Source organism: Equus przewalskii, chromosome 12 (genome assembly GCF_037783145.1).
Source record: "Equus przewalskii isolate Varuska chromosome 12, EquPr2, whole genome shotgun sequence".
In the NCBI taxonomy this organism is placed as follows: domain Eukaryota; kingdom Metazoa; phylum Chordata; class Mammalia; order Perissodactyla; family Equidae; genus Equus; species Equus przewalskii.
The window spans coordinates 19907686-19928360 of record NC_091842.1 but is presented as its reverse complement, the minus strand read 5'-3'; the positions used below and the strand labels follow the sequence as shown (position 1 = coordinate 19928360).

General features: G+C 52.4%; 3 protein-coding genes across 6 annotated transcripts; 2 read left to right on the top strand and 1 right to left on the bottom strand.

Moving 5' to 3' along the window:
- The first annotated feature begins 652 nt into the window (after window positions 1–652).
- On the top strand, window positions 653–3846 carry MYL11 (myosin light chain 11). Its single transcript, XM_008514296.2, has 7 exons — window positions 653–1688; window positions 2330–2425; window positions 2671–2746; window positions 2931–3035; window positions 3131–3209; window positions 3515–3563; window positions 3648–3846. Exons 1-7 carry the CDS (start codon window positions 1686–1688, stop codon window positions 3750–3752), a joined length of 513 nt encoding a protein of 170 aa, XP_008512518.1. The 5' UTR covers window positions 653–1685; the 3' UTR covers window positions 3753–3846.
- A 164-nt stretch (window positions 3847–4010) lies between these two features.
- On the bottom strand, window positions 4011–7920 carry SEPTIN1 (septin 1). Of its 2 annotated transcripts, none has more exons than XM_008514363.2 (11): window positions 7596–7920; window positions 7334–7424; window positions 7154–7240; window positions 6785–6908; window positions 6332–6466; window positions 6117–6234; window positions 5374–5475; window positions 5154–5253; window positions 4793–4958; window positions 4465–4555; window positions 4011–4360 (listed from the first exon to the last, which is right to left on the bottom strand). In XM_008514363.2, exons 1-11 carry the CDS (start codon window positions 7596–7598, stop codon window positions 4274–4276), a joined length of 1104 nt encoding a protein of 367 aa, XP_008512585.2. In that variant the 5' UTR covers window positions 7599–7920; the 3' UTR covers window positions 4011–4273. The 2 variants fall into 2 exon arrangements, with proteins under 2 accessions (XP_008512585.2, XP_070424143.1); XM_070568042.1 differs by having other exon boundaries at window positions 7751–7874.
- Window positions 7921–14556: 6636 nt separating this feature from the next.
- Window positions 14557–19361, top strand: ZNF48 (zinc finger protein 48). Of its 3 annotated transcripts, none has more exons than XM_070568035.1 (3): window positions 14557–14697; window positions 15237–15330; window positions 16491–19361. In XM_070568035.1, exons 2-3 carry the CDS (start codon window positions 15252–15254, stop codon window positions 18290–18292), a joined length of 1881 nt encoding a protein of 626 aa, XP_070424136.1. In that variant the 5' UTR covers window positions 14557–14697; window positions 15237–15251; the 3' UTR covers window positions 18293–19361. The 3 variants fall into 3 exon arrangements, with proteins under 3 accessions (XP_070424136.1, XP_070424134.1, XP_070424135.1); XM_070568033.1 differs by lacking the exon at window positions 14557–14697 and adding an exon at window positions 14740–15069; XM_070568034.1 differs by lacking the exon at window positions 14557–14697 and adding an exon at window positions 14860–15033.
- Window positions 19362–20675: the final 1314 nt, after the last annotated feature.

The window sequence follows — 20675 nt, the reverse complement described above, 5'->3', positions numbered from 1 at the left end:
CAGTGCAGGAGGCCAAGAGCAGTTGCTAAGTTTAGGGTGGCTCCTTCTCTCTTCTGAGAGACAACAGGTGGCTGGGCCCCACTGCTCAGAAAAGAAAATGTCTTAGAGACATTGGCATGAGTCTGAAGGAGGGGGAGGGGAGGAGGCACCTTCCTCAGGACATTGGGTCCTAGAGGGAACAGAAGGAGGAGGAGATGGGTGTCCTTGCCAACCTTGGGCCTCCTGGGGCTTCCTCAGCTACTATTTCCCCAGGCCTCCACTGTATAGAGAGGACTGGGGCACAGATGTCCAGAGGGGTGGGAGAGGGTACCTCAAAGTCACACAGTAAGACAAGCTGGTTCTTGCCCAGAATGGAGAGAGAAGCCACTGGTTATCCCAGCCACCTAGGAGGAGGTGACCAACTAGCTTCCCTCTTGATATCTTTGACTCCCCTCCTCTGAGTTCCAACTTTCACACCAGCATCCAAAGAAGTGATTGTAGAGTCACACTAGACCATGTTCTTCTCCCGTTTCAAATCCTTCCAAGGCTCCCAAGGTCTCAGCCCTTAGCCTGGCATTGAAGACCCTCCAGTGTCTCCAGCCCCTTGCATCCTCTGCTCAAGACCCATCACAATTCTGGCAACCTGAACACTTGTCATCTTCCACTTCTCCAGGCCTTTGCCTATCTGTGCCCTCTGCTTAGCACACCTGCTCCTCCACTTTCACCTGAGTCACTTCTACTGGCCTTCATAAAGTTATTCCCAATACTCCTAGACAGGACTGCCATGCCCTCTACTTCCGCACTCCTCACAGGTGGGTATGTCTTTTTCTGCATTTATCCCATCTCCACAGCTACCCTGTAAGTTCCACCAAGGCCAGGCCTAAATATTAATTATAATGATTATACTTCACTAAACTGTTTCCAAATAGTGTTCACATCCAAAGTTCCGTGGGATGGGAATTACATCCCCATTTTATAGAGGGGGAAACCAAGATGGGGAGTTGAGGCACAAAGCCCAAGATCACAGAGCAAGCTTCTCTGCTCCAGGCTCTCTGGTGTCTTCATACCCAGGAATTCCATCTTTCCTCACAAAATCCCCCCTTTCCTTGAAGGGGATGTAGAAGAACTTCCTGATCCTTCAGCTTCCCCAGACTGCTCTCTCCCACCTTTAAACTCTGCCACTATCCCTACACATACACATTCTTGACTGTGAACTCCACAACGTGGGGGGTTTGTGTTTGCCAAAGTGCACCCACAAAGCACAGCTCAGCGCCTGGCATACTGTAAGTGCTCAATAAATTTGCTGGGTTTAAATCTGGGCCCACCCCATGGGGAGCAGGGGCCTGGTTGATCTCTCTCCCAGTACTGTGGCTCAGCTTGGGCCCTCTCTGAACTCTGGCACATTCCAGCCCCCTTTTGGGAGAAAGAACATCCCTTTTTGCCCAGGTCCTAGTGAGACATGCATCCCAAGACCTGCTCCCTCCTCCCCCCTCCCTGGGCTCCAGCTGCTGCCAGCCCTCCAAGAAAGGAGAGGCGCTGAGCCGGCTATTTTGGTATCTGGGGTGGGCACCCACAGGGCTAAGGTTACCCTGGTATGTTAAGGGCTCCCTCAGGCAGGACTATATAACCCCAGAGGGACCTCCCCAAGGCGACTCTTTGCTTCCTTCCAGCCAGAGCCACTGCCTTGCCCCCAGGAGACGAAAGACATGGTGAGTGAGACTCCCCCAGCCCCTGCCCAGATCCCTCAGACCTCAGAACAGCCTCACCCTTTGAAAGAAGGTAGCTGGTCCCCAGTCCAGCAAGAGGAAAAAAGATGAATCCTCCCTTCCTAGTATCACTAATGGGGAGCATACAGAATGATGGCCTAAAGGACCCATTCAAGGATAATCTGCCCAGACACTCCACTCACAGAAGCTCAGTCCCTCTCTCAAAGCATGTTCTATACCTTCCTGCGCTTCATCTTCCTAAAAACCTCTGAGACTGGCCAGGTGAGGATTCCCACTCCTATTTTACAAATGAAAGGCAGAGGTTCAGACAGGGTGAATGAGTGGATCAAGGTCACAGAGCAAGTTTGGGACTCAGAGGAGGCAGGCTTAGGGCACTGAGGAGGAAGGAACCTTCCACTTGTTGAGTAGGATGGAGGGATAGGGACTCAACGTCTACAGATAGGAATTTGGGGATGCAAGTAAAGCAAGTGCCCTCAGCAAAGAGGTCATAAGGAGGGGGAAGCCTGGAACCAGAAGAGTTGCTTTAGAAGAATGGACTCAAAGAGCACTGAATCTAATCCATCGCCTCCAGAGAGGAATAGGGATTGGCCCATGGACCCCTTTGCCCAACCTTCACCCCCCAGGCACCCAAGAGGGCCAAGAGAAGGGCAGCAGCAGAGGGCGGAAGCTCCAATGTCTTCTCCATGTTTGACCAGACTCAGATCCAGGAGTTCAAGGAGGTGAGTGAGGGGAGAGGAGAGACTGAAGGCTGACCAAAGCCATCCCCTGCTGCCCCTCCCCCCACCCCTTCCCTGGAATGTGCACCTGTTTGGGGGGAGGGGAAGAGTTTAGAATTCCTTGCTTCCCTCCCTGCTTGGGTTGTAAGAGGACAGCTGGCTGGGGCCAAGGATCTGATCTGCCTCGGGTAGGGATGCTGAAGCCTGGCCATGCGGACATAACCCCTCCTTGCCCCTGCCCTCCACAGGCCTTCACGGTAATCGACCAAAACCGTGATGGCATTATTGACAAGGAAGACCTGCGGGACACCTTCGCAGCCATGGGTGAGCCCCCCATCCTGCCTGTAAAGATTCAAGGATGCAGAGTCCTGGGAATTCAACAGCCGTGGGTTCCAGCCCTGCCAGCTCCACCCTGGGCCTCAGTCTACCCAGATGAAAAATGGGTGGGATGACCTGAATTTATGAGAAGAACCCCACTCCAGCCCATGTTTCCCCGACCCTGCTCCAGGGCGCCTCAATGTGAAGAATGAGGAACTAGATGCTATGATGAAGGAAGCCAGCGGTCCCATCAACTTCACCGTCTTTCTGACCATGTTTGGAGAGAAGCTCAAAGGTGAATGAAGTGTTCTGGGTCCAAGCCCCCAGCTGCCCCTCCCCAGACCTTTCAGGGACAGACCCTTCAGCTTCATGTGCCCTCTGACCCCCAAGGTGCCGACCCTGAGGATGTGATCACTGGAGCCTTCAAGGTCCTGGACCCTGATGGGAAGGGCACCATCAAGAAGCAGTTGTAAGTGACCCCCTCCAACTGCTCCCACACAGAAAGCCTCCTTAAATTCCTACCAAGGCTTAGCCACTGCCAGAGGTAAGGTAGAAATTAGGTCTGTGGAAATGGGCGATAGGATTAAATTTTCACAGCACATATAGGGAGAAGGGGAAAAGCGGGAAGCCAGAGTGTCTGGGAGACCAGTGAGGGATCTAGAATGCCCCCAGTTTTCAAGGTGAGACGAGGAATGGCAACAAGGACGAGGTAGGAGGCAGTGGAAAGGAATCACAAAGCCCAATCTCAATTCCTCGTATGTCACCTCTTTCCAGCCTGGAGGAGCTGCTTACCACACAGTGTGACCGCTTCTCCCAGGAAGAGGTGAGTGGGGGAGAGGCCCGGAAGAAGCTAGGGGTAGGGGGCGCATAAGGAACCGGTAGGAGATGCTCCTGTGTCTTTCCCCAGATCAAGAACATGTGGGCGGCCTTCCCCCCCGACGTGGGCGGCAACGTGGACTACAAGAACATCTGCTACGTCATCACGCATGGTGACGCCAAGGACCAGGAGTAGGGAAGTCACTCAGGCCTCTGCTGGCTAATGCGTTCCTGCCAGTCAGACCCCGCGCCTCAACTCCTAATAAAATTGAACTGGTCTTTGTTTCTTACCGGCGGGTTCGTGCGAGAGGTGCTTAGGCCGGGTTGAAACACTGGCTGGCACAAAGCCAGTACCCAACAAATGAATGAATAAATAGTAGCCCGGAGGCCTGGGCGGGGCGGTTCCACTGGCTACGCCCGCTACTTATTTCTGCCGAGAAAGAGAAGACTCGCGTGGCCTCAAGGAAATCTTTTATTGAAATCACAGCTTGGATGAAGAGGCGCGGGAGTCGGGGGGAGTCAGGGAATCGTGAAGTGGGCGGAGGGCGGATTGGGGGCGGAGCCAAAGGCGGGCCTACAAAGTCCGGGATCCGGAGAACACGTTAGCCCAAGAACCCAGGGCAAATCTAGGCTGGGGCGCGGGGGAGGGGGTTTGTGGATTGGAAAAGAGACGAACGGAAGGGGGAGCAGAGGTAAAGCAGGGCCCCGGCCAGGACCTCAGAGAGCGTCCGACTGCTCGCCCTGAGCCTGGCTCTGCTGCATCTGGGCCTGCATCTTCTCCAGCATCTCTTGCATGCGGCGCAGCTGTGTGGGGCAAGATTGCAGGCAGTGGGACCGGGCCAGGCCAGAGAGGGACTTCGAAGAGGATTTAGGGCTTTGGTCGCGGGGGAAGCGAGGTGCTTGCTCACCTCTTCGTCTTTCTCGCGGATCAACTTCTCTGTCTCGGCCAGAGGCAGCATGGGCAGCGGGATCTCTGTGGCGCTCTGCCGGGAAAGCTTACTGGGGGGTAGGGGAAAGGGATAGGAATCAAGGGTGGGACCTGTGGTTGTGGGTCACGGTCGCGAGGCAGGGCCTGGAGCCAGGTCGGGGTCTGAGAGGCGGAGCCATGTTTTTGAGGTTAGGGATGTAAGCCAAGAGGGTGGGGAAAGACTGCGAGAGAGGTCTGGATGGTGAAGGCGAGGTCATAGATGGTGAGGGCGGGGCCTTGGAAGCACCTGAGTCAGCTGCGGCTCTTACCTACGGCTGGCTCGATCACGCGCCCCAGGCCGGGCCAGGCTCTGTAGGCAGCGGGCCCGGTAGCCCTCGTAGAGCAAGTCGTGCGTCACCTCCTTCAGGTCCTGCAGGTGTGTCTGCACCAGCATCCGTCGCAGGTTCAGGAAATCGCAGTGATGGGGGTTCTCCACTGGGGGGCGGACCGGCGAGCGTCAGGGAGCTTCGGGTCCAGCCCTGGGTCGGGTCTCCAACCCAAGGACCCCTCTTTTGGCTGCTAAGACCCTCGGGACCAGAGCTCGCCCCAACTTCACATGTTGGCTGCTGTTGACTCAGAGGTGGCCTTGGCTCCCTGACGGCCTCAGAACGGGTGCCCCGCCTTACTCACCCTCCACGGTACCCCAGGAGTAGCGGCGTCCCCTCACCGGTCGGATCCCGCCTGCCCTCACTACCTCGCATGAACCGACGACTGCAAAAGGGATGCTTTCCTAGAGGGCAGGAGTCCAGGGATCACCATTGCCCACTGCTGGGCAGAAACCTCTTTCTTAGCTTCCACCTCCACATCTACCTCCCCTGTTTCTCTGCCCCTTCCTCCTTTGCCGCAGCACCTTCATCTCTGCATCCTGCCTCTTGAAGTCTTCATCCTCATCAGAGTCACAGTCCGGGAACTGGTAGATGTTGATCTCCTCCTCCTTCAACTGGTCCCGGATCTCAGAGAGACAGAGGCAAAGACAGTGAGAAACAAAGAGGCTGTGAGCAACAGACACTGATGGCCAGAGACAGTGAGGTATAGGTACAGATACTGGGTGGTCAGAGACAGGGAAGAAGACATGAAATACAGAGATGGTGAGAGATGGACATACAGGATGACCAAAAACAAAATCTCAGACAGTGAGAGACTGAGACATAGATTGTGAAAACCTGAGACAAAGACACTCTAACAGGAAAGGCTGAAGCCTTGTAAGATTCTAAGATGAGGCAGACACCAAAAGACCAAGAAAGAGAGAGAGACATAGCAAAAACAGTGGGAGAGGGCTCTGAAGACACTGGAGGGGGCGTCATCAGCATCCTGGTGCCAGAGGGATATCAGGGACCATCATAACTATGCCCCTGCCCTCAGACAGGACTTAGCCAAGCATCTAGTCCAGGAATTCTATTCTGAGCCTCCAGAGACATGGCTCCTTCAGGCAGCTTATTACCCACTTTCTTCAGAAACTCTTTCCTACAGTCTTGCCTGACACATCATGCTCTGAAAAGGCTACCCCAAGAGCAAAGAAGTCAAAGATGAGTTCACATTTGATGATGTCTTTTGGCTTCATGTGGGCCGAAGGTCAGAGGTCACCACACATACCTTCTGCTTGAGGGCCTGGGTTTCGTTAGGCATCAGGGCATCTGCTTTCCCAATGACTGGGATGATGTTGACCTTCTGGTGCACCGCTCGGAGGAAGGCCACATCTAGGGGCCGGAGCCTGTACCCAGGGATTAGTCAGGGCTCAGCTTCAGGGCTCACAGACCCCCCTCCCAAGTCCTCGCCAAATGCCCCAACCCCCAGGGTGCCCCTCAGACCCTCGGCCAAAGGGTGAGATGAAGTAGAGGCAGCAGTGGACACGGGAATCCTGGATGTTCTTCCTGTTCAGGCCGCTCTCATCCCTAAGATACTGCTCAAATTGCTCCTCAATGAAGTGCACCACAGGCAGCCAGCTGGGGTGTAGGGAGAGAACATGTGGTCAGAGATCAGGGGCCACAGGGCAGGGAAGAGGGCAAGGCTAACCAGGACTGTGGGGGTGGGAAGTAGTTTTTTGGCTCCAACCAAAGACATCAGAGGAAACTAGCAGAGGTGTAGGCCAGATGTTGGGAAGCACAGGGCACTTTGCGCCACAAGGCCACCAGAAACAGGCCCCACCTTTTGGGTCAGGGTGGGTGGGGGTCAGGGCAGACCAGTCCCGTAACTGACCCCTCAGTCTCCACAGAGTGCCCACATGGGGAGCCTTAGCTGTCATCCCCTCTCCCACTCCTCACCAGTCTGAGCAATCCAATGAGTCCCCAAAGCCAGGTGTGTCCACCAGGGTCAGCTTCACCTTAATGCCCCCCTCCTCGATCTCCACACCCCGGCGCTCAATGGTCAGCGTTTGTGTCAAGCGAGCTATGGGGTGGGGAGAGGTCAGGGAGCTGGGTAGGGTTCTGAGGCAGGACTAATTTCCTTTCTCAGTATCAGTTGTCCCCACCCACTTTTCCGGGGAAGAAACTGAATCTCAGAGAAAAGCAGTGAGCTGCCTGAGTACCCCACGGAAAGTCATGGGAGACCCAGATGGAAAGGAAGAGAGTGCAGCCTGGGAACACAGAGCAGGGATGACACAGAGTGCCTGGAGAGGATGGGGAGAGTCTTACCACTGGCCTCTGGCAGTTGCCGATCCTCATAGAGGTTGGTGAGAAATAGGCTGTTGATAAGGGTGGATTTCCCCAGGCCTGACTCTCCTGTGGATAGGACACGTCCAACTGGTCAGGTGAGGGGACAGCCAGGATCTCTTGAGGACACTCTCACCAGCCCCCTCTCCAAAACAAGCAGACCTGCCACCATGAGTGTGAAGTCAAACCCCTTCTTGACGGACTTGCGGTGCAGCTGGTTGGGGAGGGCAGCAAAACCCACATATTCCTTGTCCTGTTGGTGGGGGGTGGACAATATGAGGCTGCCGGGAGCAGCAGGCAGGGCCCCCAGTATAACCTGGTTAGCTAGGAGAAGTCAGCCTACTATGGGTTGACCTGGGCCTGGCTACCCTGGAGGTTGGGGGCTAGGGGCAGAGAACCCGGATTCCTGGGCATAAGGACTCACCATGGCCCTGCTAGCTGTCGCTGCACCTGCTTTCGATCCCCACTTCCTCTGATGGGGCAGGAAGTTGAGTGCAGCAAACAAGGGGGCGGGCAATGTAGGAAGCTGAGATGCTCGAACTGGCCCAGAGAGGTAAGGAAAGCCAAGACCAAGAATACCTGGTGTCCCCACCTCCTGGATCCCTTTGTGTATCACCCCTATGGGAAGCTTCAATCCGTCTTCTCTGTACACCTTTATTCCAAGCCCCACTGTAGCCGCATCACCCTGATGGGAGGTGGGGTGTAGGCAGAGAGGAAGGAAGCAGTCTGGTCTCTCTAGCAAGTGAGATGAAGGCCTTGTCAGGGATGAAAAAAAAGTTTCCAGGGTCTGAGTGAACCAAAAGCCATAACAGAATTAGGCGTGGGAGGAGCCGTCAAGTTTTCCTTGTCAACTCATGCAGAGGATTCTTAAAAGGACTTCAGATCTTTGGACATCCTTGCTAGACAGACCTTCCTGCAGAATCCTGGCTAAGGCACTCCCCTGCACAAACCATTTAGGGACCCCCCAGTGACCTCAGAATCAAGTCTGAATTCTGGCATGGTGGCCAAAGCCTCCCCCATCTGACCTCATCACCCCATCTCTCACTTGCCCTTGGCAAATGCCCACATCCGTGGCTCTGCCCACATTGAGCTTTTCCTTCTTTTGCATCAGGTGAAGTCCTCTTCACCTGGCAAAGGTTTGATTCAAAGGGCTCTTCTTCCTCTATGAAAGCTTCCTCCACCACCCTAGGCAGAGTCATTGTCCCTCCTCTGGACTCCCCAGCACCTTTCACAGACCCCTTCAATGCCCACATGTTCTTACCTGGCTGTCTCTCCCACTCCTGGTTGAGCTCTGAGGACAGGGAATATGTCTTCCTAATTTCTATATCCCCAGTGTCTTGCACAGGGCCTGACACAAAGAAGGTGTCAATTGGGGCTGGTCCCATGGCCGAGTGGTTAAGTTTGCATGCTCTGCTTCAGTGGCCCAGGGTTTTGCCGGTTCAAATCCTGGGCATGGACATGGCATCGCTCATCAAGCCATGCTGAGGTGGCATCCCACATGCCACAACTAGAAGGACCCCACAACTAAAAATATACAACTATGTACCCGAGGGCTTTGGGGAGAAAAAGGAAAAATAAAATATTAGAAAAAAACAAGGAGGTGCCAATTAATAATATACTAGGTGAGGGGCCAGCCCTGTGGCCTAGTGGTTAAGTTCAGCAAGCTCTGCTTCAGGGGCCCAGGTTCGGTTCCCAGGAACAGACCTACACCACTTGTCAGTGGCCATGCTGTGGTGGTGACCCACATCACATACAATGTAGAGGAAGGTCGCCACAGATGTTAGCTCAGGGTGAATCTTCCTCAGCAAAATAAATAAATAATAATATAGTAGGTAAATAAATACATGAAAGAATGAAATTAGTCAAAGGGCTGAGAGGCTACATACCACGTAAAAGGAGCCTTGCTTTGGAGTCAGAAAGAATTCCCCAAACCTCAGCTCTACCACATAGTGTGTAACCTTGGGGAAGTCACTTGACCTCTCTGAACTCCAGGTTCCTCATGTTACACACATTTCTACTTTGTTATCAGAATTCAGAGTGGTTCTGGATGACAATGGGCTCTGGAGTCAATCAGTCATATATACAAACTCTGGCTTTAGCCTTTATGAGCTAGGAGACCTCGGGCAAGTAAATTAACTTATCCAAGGCTTTAAAGCTAGTCTCCTTACTATGGCCTATGAGGCTCTGCTTGATCTGGATCCTGCCTACCACTCCAAACCCATTTTTTTTTTCTTTTTTTTTTAAAGATTTTTTATTTTTTCCTTTTTCTCCCCAAAGCCCCCCAGTACATAGTTGTATATTCTTCGTTGTGGGTCCTTCTAGTTGTGGCATGTGGGACGCTGCCTCAGCGTGGTTTCATGAGCAGTGCCATGTCCGCGCCCAGGATTCGAACCAACGAAACACTGGGCCGCCTGCAGCAGAGCGCGCGAACTTAACCACTCGGCCACGGGGCCAGCCCCACTCCAAACCCATTTTATTTCTCCACTCCTTTTTATTCTGTTTATTATTTCCCTTTTAGCCACTGTTATGGACTGAATTGTGTCCCCTGCCAAATTCATGTGTTGAAGCCCTAACCCTAATGGGACTATATTTGAAGATAGGGACTTTAGGGAGGTAATTAAGGATAAATGAAGACAAAAGGTGGGGCCCTGATCTGATAGGTCTGGTGCCCTCATAAGGAGAAGAGACACCAGCAATCTCTGTCTGTGCGGGCACAGAGGATAGGTCATGTGAAGACACAGTGAGAAGGCAGCTGTCTACAACCCAAGGTTCCTCACCAGGAACCAATCCTGCTGGCACCTTGATCTTGGACTTCCAGTCTCCAGAACTATGAAAAAATAATTGTCTGCTATTTAAGTCTCCTAATCTGTGGTATTCTGTTCTGGCAGGCTGAGCAGGCTAATATAGCCTCAGAGCTCAGTCATTTCCCTCCTCACCCTAAGGCAACCACTCTAACGTGCTAATGTGTAATTTCTGGATTTGTATACATTTTTTAAAAGGTGTAGTATACAGTACATGTTGACACAAATGATTTTATTCTTTCTTTTTCTCCCAAAACCCCCCAGTACATAGCTGTGTATTTTTTATTGTGGGTCCTTCTAGTTGTGGCATGTGGGATGCCGCCTCAGCGTGGCCTGATGAGCGGTGCCATGTCCATGCCCAGGATTCGAACTGGCAAAACCCGGGGCCACCGAAGCAGAGCATGCAAACCTAACCACTCGGCCATGGGGCCAGCCCCAAGCACTATTTTTTAAGATCCATCCTTGTTGCCATGTGTATATCTTATCCTTACTTCAACCTTCTTTCTAGTACCTTCCCTTCATGTAACCTTAGGAAAGTCACACCTCTGGGCTTTACTTTCTTTATCTATCAAATGGGATTAGAAGCTCCTCCTACACTGAACTCACAGAGGCTGTGTAAAGTTGATATGATTATAGGGACGTATAGTGATTAAGAGCTATATGATCTTATTAGCTGTGTCACCTTGGACATCTTACTTTAACCTCTCTGTGACTTCATCTGTTTATCTATTAAATGGCGCCATTAATAATTCTACCTCATAGGGTCATGATGAGGTCTAATACACATAAAGCTCTTAGTACAGTGCCTGGCATTTGAGATGAGCTCACACAGAATGCTAGTTATTGATATTACAAGAGCAGAGGGGGTGTGACAGTGCCACCAGCTCAAATCTAGTGACTGGTCTGCTGGATTAGTTGCTGAGGATCCAGACAGAGTGAATCAGGGCTGTGGTCCTCTGGGGAGACAGCCAGCCACAAGTAAGTGTGACACACAGTATTGGTGCTAAAACTGCAGTGTAATGTAGATAAACAAAGGACTTAGAGAAGCCAAGGGAAGGGATAATTATCACCCCTCCCCGCCCCCATCCCTCCTCCGCAGCCCTTCCTCCTGCATATCTCATCAGGCTGAGCGGCCCTACGGTCTTAGTTAAAACTCAGTTAAAACTCGAACTTCTCCGTCCCTCCCTCTCCACAAGCATATCCAACTGGTTCGGAAGTCCTTCCTATCGATCAGAAAAATTGGTCCCCTTCTCTCTACACCTTCCACCCTACGACCCTGTCCAGGGCTCAGACTCTGATCAGCTTCTGCCTGACTTATTCAATAGCCTTTAAGAAAATAAGATGTTTATTCACTTATTTATTGTATAACCAACATATATTCTCATAGAAAAATTAGAAAACACAAATGGATTAGAAAAATTTACATCTAATATCACTACCATTATAGAACCCCGTTTGATTTTTATCCTTCTAGATTTTCTCCTATGTTTATACATATAAATATTTACAAAACTAGGGTCATCCAATAACTTTGCTTGGAAATCTGCTTTTTTTTTAAAGATTGGCACCTGAGTTAACATCTGTTACCAATCTTTTTTTCCTTCTTCCCAAAGACCCCCAGTACATAGTTGTATATTCTAGTTGTAGGTCCTTCTGGTTCTGCTGTGTGGGATGCCTCCTCAGCATGGCTTGATGAGTGGTGCCATGTCCGCACCCAGGATCTGAACCAGTGGAAACCTGGGCCGCCAAAGTGGGGCACGCGAACTTAACCACTTGGCCATAGGGCGGGCCCTGGAAATCTGCTTTTCTCACTTCATATGTTCTCTGCATCTTTCTATGATAATAAAAACATATCTAAATTATCATTTTTATAGATTCTTAGTATTTAGGTTGACTCCTAATCTTCTCTGTGATAAGCAACGCTGAGCTGGGTGAATATGTTTGTGGTGCTATTGTACACTTGTCCAACCATTTCCTTGGGCCTAATTTCTATAAGAGGAATTATTGAGTCAAAAGAAGTCACACATTTAAGGCATTTGTGCATATTCACAAATCACCCTGGGGCTGGCCCCGTGGCCTAGCGGTTAAGTTCGCGCACTTCCACTCCGGCAGCCCAGGGTTTCACTGGTTCGGATCCTGGGCGAGGACATGGCACCACTCACCAAGCCATGCTGAGGCAGCATCCCATACAGCACAACCAGAAGGACCTACAACTAGAATGTACAACTATGTACTGGGGGACTTTGGGGAGGAGAAGAAGAAGAAGAAAAAAAAGATTGGCAACAGATGTTAGCTCAGGTGCCAATCTTAAAAAAAAAAAACAATCACCCTGTAGAAAAGGCTCTTGGCTGGTCTTTCTGTTAAGTGCAGCAATGACATGAGTTAATAGTGACACAACATTCCTTTTACATGCTTATTAACTATAACAAATTACACCCCACTATTTATGTGATAAGGCTTGGGGCCTGTTTGCTTGAAGAAAGGTCCCACCTTGAGCTTCCTATGGGGCAGTGTATGGTGGACAGCAGTTTTCCCATTTAATAATCATCTGGATTAGTTCTTTTTCATCTCACCACCATGTCTTCATAGTTACCTATGGCCCTACCAGACATCCCTGGAGGGGCTTTTGCATCTTTAGACCTGAGTTCAGATTCAGACCCAATAACTCCAGGCTTTGTCTTCTTAAAGTCAGAGCTAGCTCTGAAAGTAAGTATGGTGTGTGGGCTAGCCAGCCTTTGGGGGAAGGTTCCTCCAAGAGGAGCTGGCTCTTTGCCATTTGGTACCCTCTTATCTCTGTTTCCCAGCACAAGTGCCTGCCACATGGTGGATTCCCCAGGAAATGTTTGCGGAACAAATGAATAAACTTACCATTCTATCTCTAGCTTGCACTGCTTTCCTATTATGTAAACTCATGACACATTAAAACATAACTATTCTATAGTTTCCTGAGGATAGGTCTTAATCATCTTTGGATCTTAAGCTTCTAGTAGTAGGTTTTCAATTAGTATGTGGGCTGCTGTTCATTTCATTCCCTCTGCCTAGAGGTCTTCATCAGCCCTCACTTCAGCCAGGCTCTAGACTTTGCTGAAGTCTTAGCTGCCCTGAAATGATCAGCTCAAAAATGCTACCTTCTTTCTTGGTTACTCCAGCCAAAAGAGTAATAGCTGATATTTTCTGCTATGTGCTTTACACATATCAATCCTCAACCATTCAAGTTAGGTATTGTCATCCCCATGTTACAGTTCAAGAAACAAAAGTAACTTCCCCAAGGTCAAACAAACAGTAGTAAATGACAAGGCCAGGAATCAAACTGAATTAATGACCTTAAAGACGGTGTCCACAGCCACTAAACTCTACAGAAGGTATCTTTCTCTGCACTACACTCCTGGCATACCTTTCTCATAAAGTCAGTATAGAATCTGTCACATCATCTGCACATCTCTATATTCTACAGGGCTGACAGCTCCCTGAGGAATTTCTCTGTATTTCTAGGGCATAGACAGTGTCTAGATATTTCTTGGTGATCAATAAGTATGTGCTGATTGATTTATGGTCCCTGTTTCTACCAGTGTCTAACTTCTGTACATACCAGGCACACAGAGCCATGCAGGCTCATTCCCACAGAATAGAACCCTTCCTGCTCTCCCACACTATCTTGAATGAGTCCATGTAACTCTTATGCCCTTACAGTTCTCAATTTTTCAAGAATTGTGTGCTTGCCCCTTTAAATTGGTAGCAGTCCAAGAACAAATCTTCCATGTGTTTCATCTCTTTATCCCAAACCCTTGGCTTAGCACCGAGATGCTAATAAATGTGAATTAATATATAAACCTCTGTCACCCCTCCTCATCATCAGACGGGCTGCAGACACTTCCAGGCAATCCCCTCTCCCCAAAGGCAACTTGGCATCATGCCCCTGATCTGCTGCAACACACCCCAGCCAGGGCCCCACCAAGCTGGAAAACAGGATTTCATGTTTCAGCCTCTCCCAGGGCTTGGCCTACGTAGGACGGTCAACCTGTCCCTAGTCTCCCCATGGCCTCTTTGTGTCTCTCGTCTCTGCCTGTTTCACTGTCTTTGTTCCTCTGCCTCTGAGCTTATTTCTCTCCAGGCCTCCCTACCTTTTCTTACAGCTCCTCCGACTCTGCTTTAATGACTTTATCTGTTTCTACATCTTTGTCTCTGGTGGCCAATCTTTTGTTCTTCTATTTTTAGTCTGTCGCTGTCTCTCGGTCTCTCTCTGCCTTTGCGTCCTCTCTGATTAAGGGCTTCTAGGTTATGACTTTGTGTCTGAGTCTCTGGCTTAGGGTCTCTGTTCTGGGCCCCACTTCTGATTCTGTCTGTCCGCCTCTTGCCAGCATTTATCCGGCGCCCTCCTCTAGCCTCCGCTCCAGCCTCGGTCTCCCCTAGCCCAGCCCCCAGCCCCACGCCCCACCCCGAGCCCTCGGCGTCTGGCTTCTCGGACCGGCCCCGCTTTGTTTCCTGCGTCTCGGTGCCCCGCCCCCGTCCCGTCTGGGGGCTCCGCCGCCCTCTGCCGCCCTTTGTCTGCCTTGGTCTTTCCCCCACCCCTTTCTTTGGGTCCATGTTTGGATCTCTTTGTCTCTCAGGGCTGGAGTGGCTGGCGCAGTTGGCCAGGCGGGGAGGTCGGCGCAGGTGGCCCAACACGGAGACAATTAGGAAGAGTCTTCGGTCCTCATCACCCAGCTCCAGCCCAGGAGGCACACGGTTAATACCACCGAGTTCGGGCAACTGTCCTCGGCTTAGAGTAGCCCTCTCCGCGGCACGCGGCCGCCCGCCGGCCACCGAGCTAGGGAGGACGCGGGCGGCCCCCACAGGCGTGCAGCTCCTCCGAGGTCCTAGAGCGGCTCGGTGCGGCCCAGCGCTTCCGCTTCCCGTCCCCGCCCCCGGCGGCCGCCCCCGGGACTCCTGGGTCCGAGCCCCTTCCACGTTTGGCGCGGATCCCGGATCCCGTATCCCACATCCGTCAGTGGCTTGGGCACCGGAGCCCCGCCGAGGAGCTCTGGAGGGCGCCGGGATGGCGGAGCCGGTGATGGCCGGGAGGTGAAGGGGGCAGCTGCGTGCCGGAAGGAGCAGCAGGTGCAGGGGCGGCCAGCGGCGCGGGCGGGGGTCACCAAGAGCCGCGCCCCGCACCTCGGACCCGGACGCTGCCCGGTGTCCGCGCCGGCCGGCAGACAGCAGCGGCAGGGCGCCGCGGGCCGCACAGGACTGTGTGACCGTGGGGTTGTATCTGTCCCCTTGCTCAGGGCGGCGTGCTGGCGATGGAGCGCGCAGTGGAGCCCTGGGACCCGGATCTTCATGGCCCGGAGGAGAGGGAGCAGCTGAGAGGCGCCCGCACAGGTGAGGGCCCTGGCGATGCGCCGCCGTGGGAAGGTAATGGTTGGGTGGGGACTCCGGTGCTGGGATCAGCCTGGCCGAGACCCGGAAAAATAGGATATGAAGTCTCCTTCCAGGGAGAGAGTGGGAGGGGACCCAAGGCCGAGGGAAAAGAGCCAGTGTTTCTGAGCACCTTCTGTGCGCCAGGCCGTGAGGAGCATCATCTCATGGTCTTTCTTCCCTTCCTGGACAGTCATCACCATTCTCACTGCCTCTGTCCTACTTCAAGCCTCATTCTGTCTCATCCTGGCAATAGCAACAGCCCTTTGGCAATCCCCTCAGCCCTTTTCTCTTCAATGATGCACTCTGCAGCCACATTGATCTAAGTCCAAATCTTATCCTGTTTCCTTTCTGAAAAACCTTTCCTAGCTCCCTTCTGCCTGCTAATTAAAAGCCTTAATCTAGTGTTGAATGCAGACAGTCCCAACATCCCTTTCCAGCTTAATCTTCTATTCCTCTCAATGGTTACTCTTTTCTTTGCTGTTAAAGACCGGCCCTGTCTCCTTATTTTCTCTCTCTGTGACAGCACAGTTATTCTGAGCCCACAGTTATAATTATTTGTGCTTTATCTTATCTCCTACCAACCCTGAGCATCTTGAGGGAGTGGTGTGTGCTGGGTCCTCTCAGGTACACACAAGATGATTGAAGTAATAAATTACAGAATGAGCTAATAGGAAAAGATAGAATAGAAATAGCAAATTCTTGGTTTTCCAAATAGAGACAATATAATGTTGTGGGTAAGGCAAACTTGGGAATCAGACAGACCTGAGTTAGAAACCTGGCTTTGCTGCTTTCTAGCCTTTATAACCTTGAGCAAGTGACTTAAATTCTCTGAGTCTTCACATCTGTAAAATAGAGACAGTAATAGTATTACCTCATAGGATTGTTTGCAAGGATTCAATTAGGCTTAGTTCAGTGATTGGCACATAATAAGGGCACAGTAAAAGGAAGTTCCTATTATTAATGAGATGCACAGACAATAAGTGCTCTAGAAGTTCAGAGGAGAGAGAGTGAGAGAGATGCTTGTGACCACAGATTGTCAAGGAGCCTTCCTGGGGAGGTTGCTGTTGAAGATAGAGGCTGAGCCAAAGGGCAGGGTCTGCAACTTCCTTTTCTTTCCCCAGGTCTAGGGAGTGAGAATGTGGAGATTTCTCAGCCAGATGAGTTTCAACATACCCCACAGGAGGATGACTTGGGGTTCAAGGAAGAGGAAGATTTGGCCCCAGGTCATGAAGTAGGAAATGCCTCTCTCAAACCCGAAGGCATCCAGACTTGGGATGACTTGTGGGTGCAAAGAGAGGGGCCAGGAAAACCTCAGGCTCGGGGCAGAGGTCCCCGGCTCCTGGGAGAACCACGCTGGGGCCAGGCTAGTGATCGGGCTGCTGTGTGTGGCGAGTGTGGTAAGAGCTTTCGGCAGATGTCGGATCTGGTGAAACACCAGCGGACCCACACAGGGGAGAAACCCTACAAGTGCGGGGTCTGCGGCAAGGGCTTTGGGGATAGCTCTGCCCGTATCAAACACCAGCGAACTCATAGTGGTGAAAAGCCCTACAGAGCCCGACCACCAGCCCAGGGCCCTCCAAAGATTCCTCGATCCAGGATCCCTGGTGGTGAGCGCCCTACTATCTGCGGTGAATGTGGCAAGAGCTTCCGGCAGAGTTCTGATCTCGTGAAACACCAGCGGACACACACCGGCGAGAAGCCCTACAAGTGTGGCATCTGTGGCAAGGGCTTTGGTGACAGTTCTGCCCGCATAAAGCACCAGCGGACACACCGGGGGGAACAGCCCCCTCGGCCTGTGATGCCCCGACGGCAGCCATCTCGAGCAGCTACGGCAGCTCCACAGGGACCTAAGGCCCAGGACAAGCCATATATCTGCATCGATTGTGGCAAAAGATTTGTGCTCAGCTGCAGCCTTCTGAGCCACCAGCGCAGTCACCTGGGGCCCAAACCTTTTGGCTGCGACGTGTGTGGAAAGGAGTTTGCGCGGGGCTCAGACCTGGTAAAGCACCTCCGGGTGCACACAGGAGAGAAGCCCTACCTGTGCCCTGAGTGTGGCAAGGGCTTCGCTGACAGCTCTGCCCGGGTCAAGCACCTCCGCACCCATAGTGGCGAGAGGCCTCATGCCTGCCCGGAATGTGACCGCACCTTCAGTCTCAGCTCCACCCTTCTCCGCCATCGCCTCACTCACATGGAGCCCCAGGACTTCAGCTTCCCAGGCTACCCCCTGGCCCCCCTGATCCCCAGCCCACCCCCCAGCTCAAGCCCACCCCCACCTCCTCTTGGCACTAGCCCCCCGCTGACACCTCGAAGCCCCTCACATTCGGGTGATGGGCCTTTTGGCCTGCCTGGTTTGGAGCCAGAGCCCGGTGGCCCACAGGCTGGGGAGCCACCCCCACCACTGGAGGGTGACAAGCCCCACAAGTGCCCTGAGTGTGGCAAGGGCTTCCGCCGAAGCTCAGACCTGGTGAAACACCATCGTGTACACACGGGGGAAAAACCCTACCTCTGCCCTGAGTGTGGCAAGGGTTTTGCTGACAGCTCAGCCCGAGTCAAGCACCTCCGCACCCACCGTGGTGCACGGGCTCGGCCACCACCACCATCCACTCTCCTAAGGCCACATAACCCCCCTGGCCCAGCACCCACAGCTCCTCGACCCCGGGTCCAGGCCCAGCCCTCTGGACCCAGCCAGCCCCATGTGTGTGGTTTCTGTGGGAAGGAGTTCCCTAGGAGCTCAGATCTTGTCAAACATAGGCGCACACACACTGGGGAGAAGCCATACAAATGTGCAGAGTGTGGCAAGGGTTTTGGTGACAGTTCTGCCCGTATCAAGCACCAGCGTGGGCACCTGGTCCTGAGGCCCTTTGGGACGGGGGATGGTCGGGCAAGGCCCCTCAAGGGAGAGCCACCAACAGAACTGGAATGATGGGGTCCAGGGAGGGTGGAGGCCCAAGAGACCAAAGGGAGGTGTCTGCTGCTTAAGCAGAGAAGAAAGGGTCTGGGAGGTGGTGGGAGGGAGAAGGATGGGAAGAAATGGGAGAAAGGAGTGAATAGATAGAAATAGAGATTGGAGACAATGACCTTGAAGCTCAGGAAACTGTCCTGCCTGGGCTCAGAACCTTACCAGTGTGGTCTATACCCCCAGCTTCTAGAGCACTGCCTACTACACAGTGGGCACTCTAATACTTGTTGAATGAATAAACTGGCCTTAACCTAAGGGCTCTTAAAGAACCCTAAATTCCTGCTGTCTCTTAACCTGTTAAGAATTGATCCCTGGGCTGGCCCAGTGGCGCAGCGGTTGGGTTCACACGTTCCACTTGGGTGGCTCGGGTTTCACCGGTTCGGATCCCAGGTGTAGACATGGCACCGCTTGGCAAGCGATGCTGTGGTAGGTGTCCCACATAGAAAGTAGAGGAAGATGGGCACGGATGTTACCTCAGGGCCAGTCTTCCTCAGCAAAAAGAGGAGGATTGGCAGCAGATGTTATCTCAGGGCTAATCTTCCTCAGAAAAAAAAAAAGAATCCCTCCCAATCTTGCCCCTAGGAGACCAGCATCCTGAACCATGGTTTGTTTGACTTTATGAGCTGCAACAATGAGACTTCTGGAGTTTAGAGTGACAGAATGAGGAAGGGGCATCTTGATCATCCTTTTGATGGAGAGAGTATTACTGTGTGGCAGGCAGTACCCAGCCTCAGGCTACTGGATATGGTCTTAGCCGGGAAGGGCACTCTTGGACAGAGCCCAGACCTATCTGCCCTGGAGAACCCCAAACCACCTTGACACCGGCAGACGGGACACTGGCAGAATAGATCAGAGACAGCAGAAGGAGCACTCATCTGCTCTGGATGCTAAGCCCAGGTCCTGGTGGATATCAGTAGAGACAAACTGGCTGGGAGAAGGGCAGGACTGGAGTAAGGAGAGGCCAGGGAAGCTCCAAGGCCTGACAGCCACATCTCCATGTGTCTTCTCACCAATAAACAACTTCTTGTCTGAGGCTTGGACTCTATTTGTGTGCCTGTGAATGTGCATGGTGAAGGGTGAAAAAGGTGTCGAATGGTCACCACAGATGAAACCCATAAGCCGTATGTAAACTTGTGTGGGTCCCTTGCCCTCTTTGGGCCCAAGTAAAGAAGTTGGCTTGGCATAGTCAACCGAGTTCTAACTGGGACATCTGGTTAAAAAATGGCCACCAGGCCTGTCAACTGTTACCCCAGACCTGAGTTCTGGCTGCCCACAGCAATGAGAGCGACCCTTAAAAGAGAAAACACGCGACCCCACGGGGTGGGAGGGGTGTTCAGCGAGCGCTGTTGCTATGGGGACAGGTACCGGGAGAAATGCAACCGGTCGGTCTCGCACGGGCGCGAAAGGCGCCGACACTGATGCTCTGCGTATGGGAAACTCAGACAGGGTCCCTGAGACCCTTTTTATTTGTCGAGAAACAGGTCATCTGGCAGCACAGCCCAAAGGGAGGGCAAAGGGAATGCCTCAATCCCCTGGAAAAGGCAACCGTATTTCCCAGCCACCCGTGCGTCATCAGGAGGACTCCAAATCCTAGCTTCTTCCGAGGCGGGCGCCAATAGGGAGGAAGGGGAAAGAGGAACTGACCTGATTGGCCAAGGACAAAGAAGGCTAGGGCGGTTCGCCGATCTAGGAAATGAAGTACATGGCTTTGCAACTTCTCGGGTGGGGGGTGGGGGGGGGGGGGTCTCAGCTAATCTGCAGGAATGGTCCCGGAATAGAAGCTCTCGCGATATCTTGACCATCGGACGGGCTTCCCTAGAAACCAATGAAAACTTGCGACGGTGCGGTTCTTCACCATCCTCCCACCCCCGCCAAGTCGTTATACACACTAGAAACCTGGAATTTTGCGTTCCGGCCTGGGGTTCTCGACGGTTTCGGTCCTTAAGTGCACACACACCCATAGGCCTGAATGGAGGCCTTTCGGGCCTTTGGAAGATCCTTCTTGCTGGTTTTCGTGTCTCCCTTCCCTACCAGGTCGGCCTTCAAGCCGGTCTGCAGTGAACTTCGTAAAATTACTTCTGACCATGTCACTCCCCTTATTAAAAATCCTGCCGTATCTCCGCATATCTTCTGTGTAAAACGTAAGTCCTTAGTTGGCATTCAAGGCCTTCCACTTGTGTGGTTTCAGCCCTGTGCCTCTTAAATGTTTCCTTTAAGTACCTGGAATACTAACACACACTTGTCAACCTTTCCAGTCAAAATACCTCAAGCATTACTTCCTCCCAGGAGCCTTCCCTGAACCTCCAACCTGGGTTGGAATCCCCTTCATCGGAGCACTCAACACACG

What these genes read in the sequence shown, in the direction of transcription:
- MYL11 (XM_008514296.2), top strand. An exon ending in GGCACCATCAAGAAGCAGTT is followed by an intron (nt 3,210 to 3,514) that starts GTAAGTGACCCC and finishes ACCTCTTTCCAG; the next exon opens with CCTGGAGGAGCTGCTTACCA. An exon ending in ACCGCTTCTCCCAGGAAGAG is followed by an intron (nt 3,564 to 3,647) that starts GTGAGTGGGGGA and finishes GTCTTTCCCCAG; the next exon opens with ATCAAGAACATGTGGGCGGC.
- SEPTIN1 (XM_008514363.2), bottom strand. An exon ending in GCAACTGCCAGAGGCCAGTG is followed by an intron (nt 6,909 to 7,153) that starts GTAAGACTCTCC and finishes CCCACCCCATAG; the next exon opens with CTCGCTTGACACAAACGCTG. An exon ending in CCCAGGCCCTCAAGCAGAAG is followed by an intron (nt 5,476 to 6,116) that starts GTATGTGTGGTG and finishes TGTCTCTCTGAG; the next exon opens with ATCCGGGACCAGTTGAAGGA.
- ZNF48 (XM_070568035.1), top strand. Translation starts at nt 15,252, where the DNA reads ATGGAGCGCGCAGTGGAGCCCTGGGACCCGGATCTTCATGGCCCGGAG. An exon ending in GCTGAGAGGCGCCCGCACAG is followed by an intron (nt 15,331 to 16,490) that starts GTGAGGGCCCTG and finishes TTCTTTCCCCAG; the next exon opens with GTCTAGGGAGTGAGAATGTG.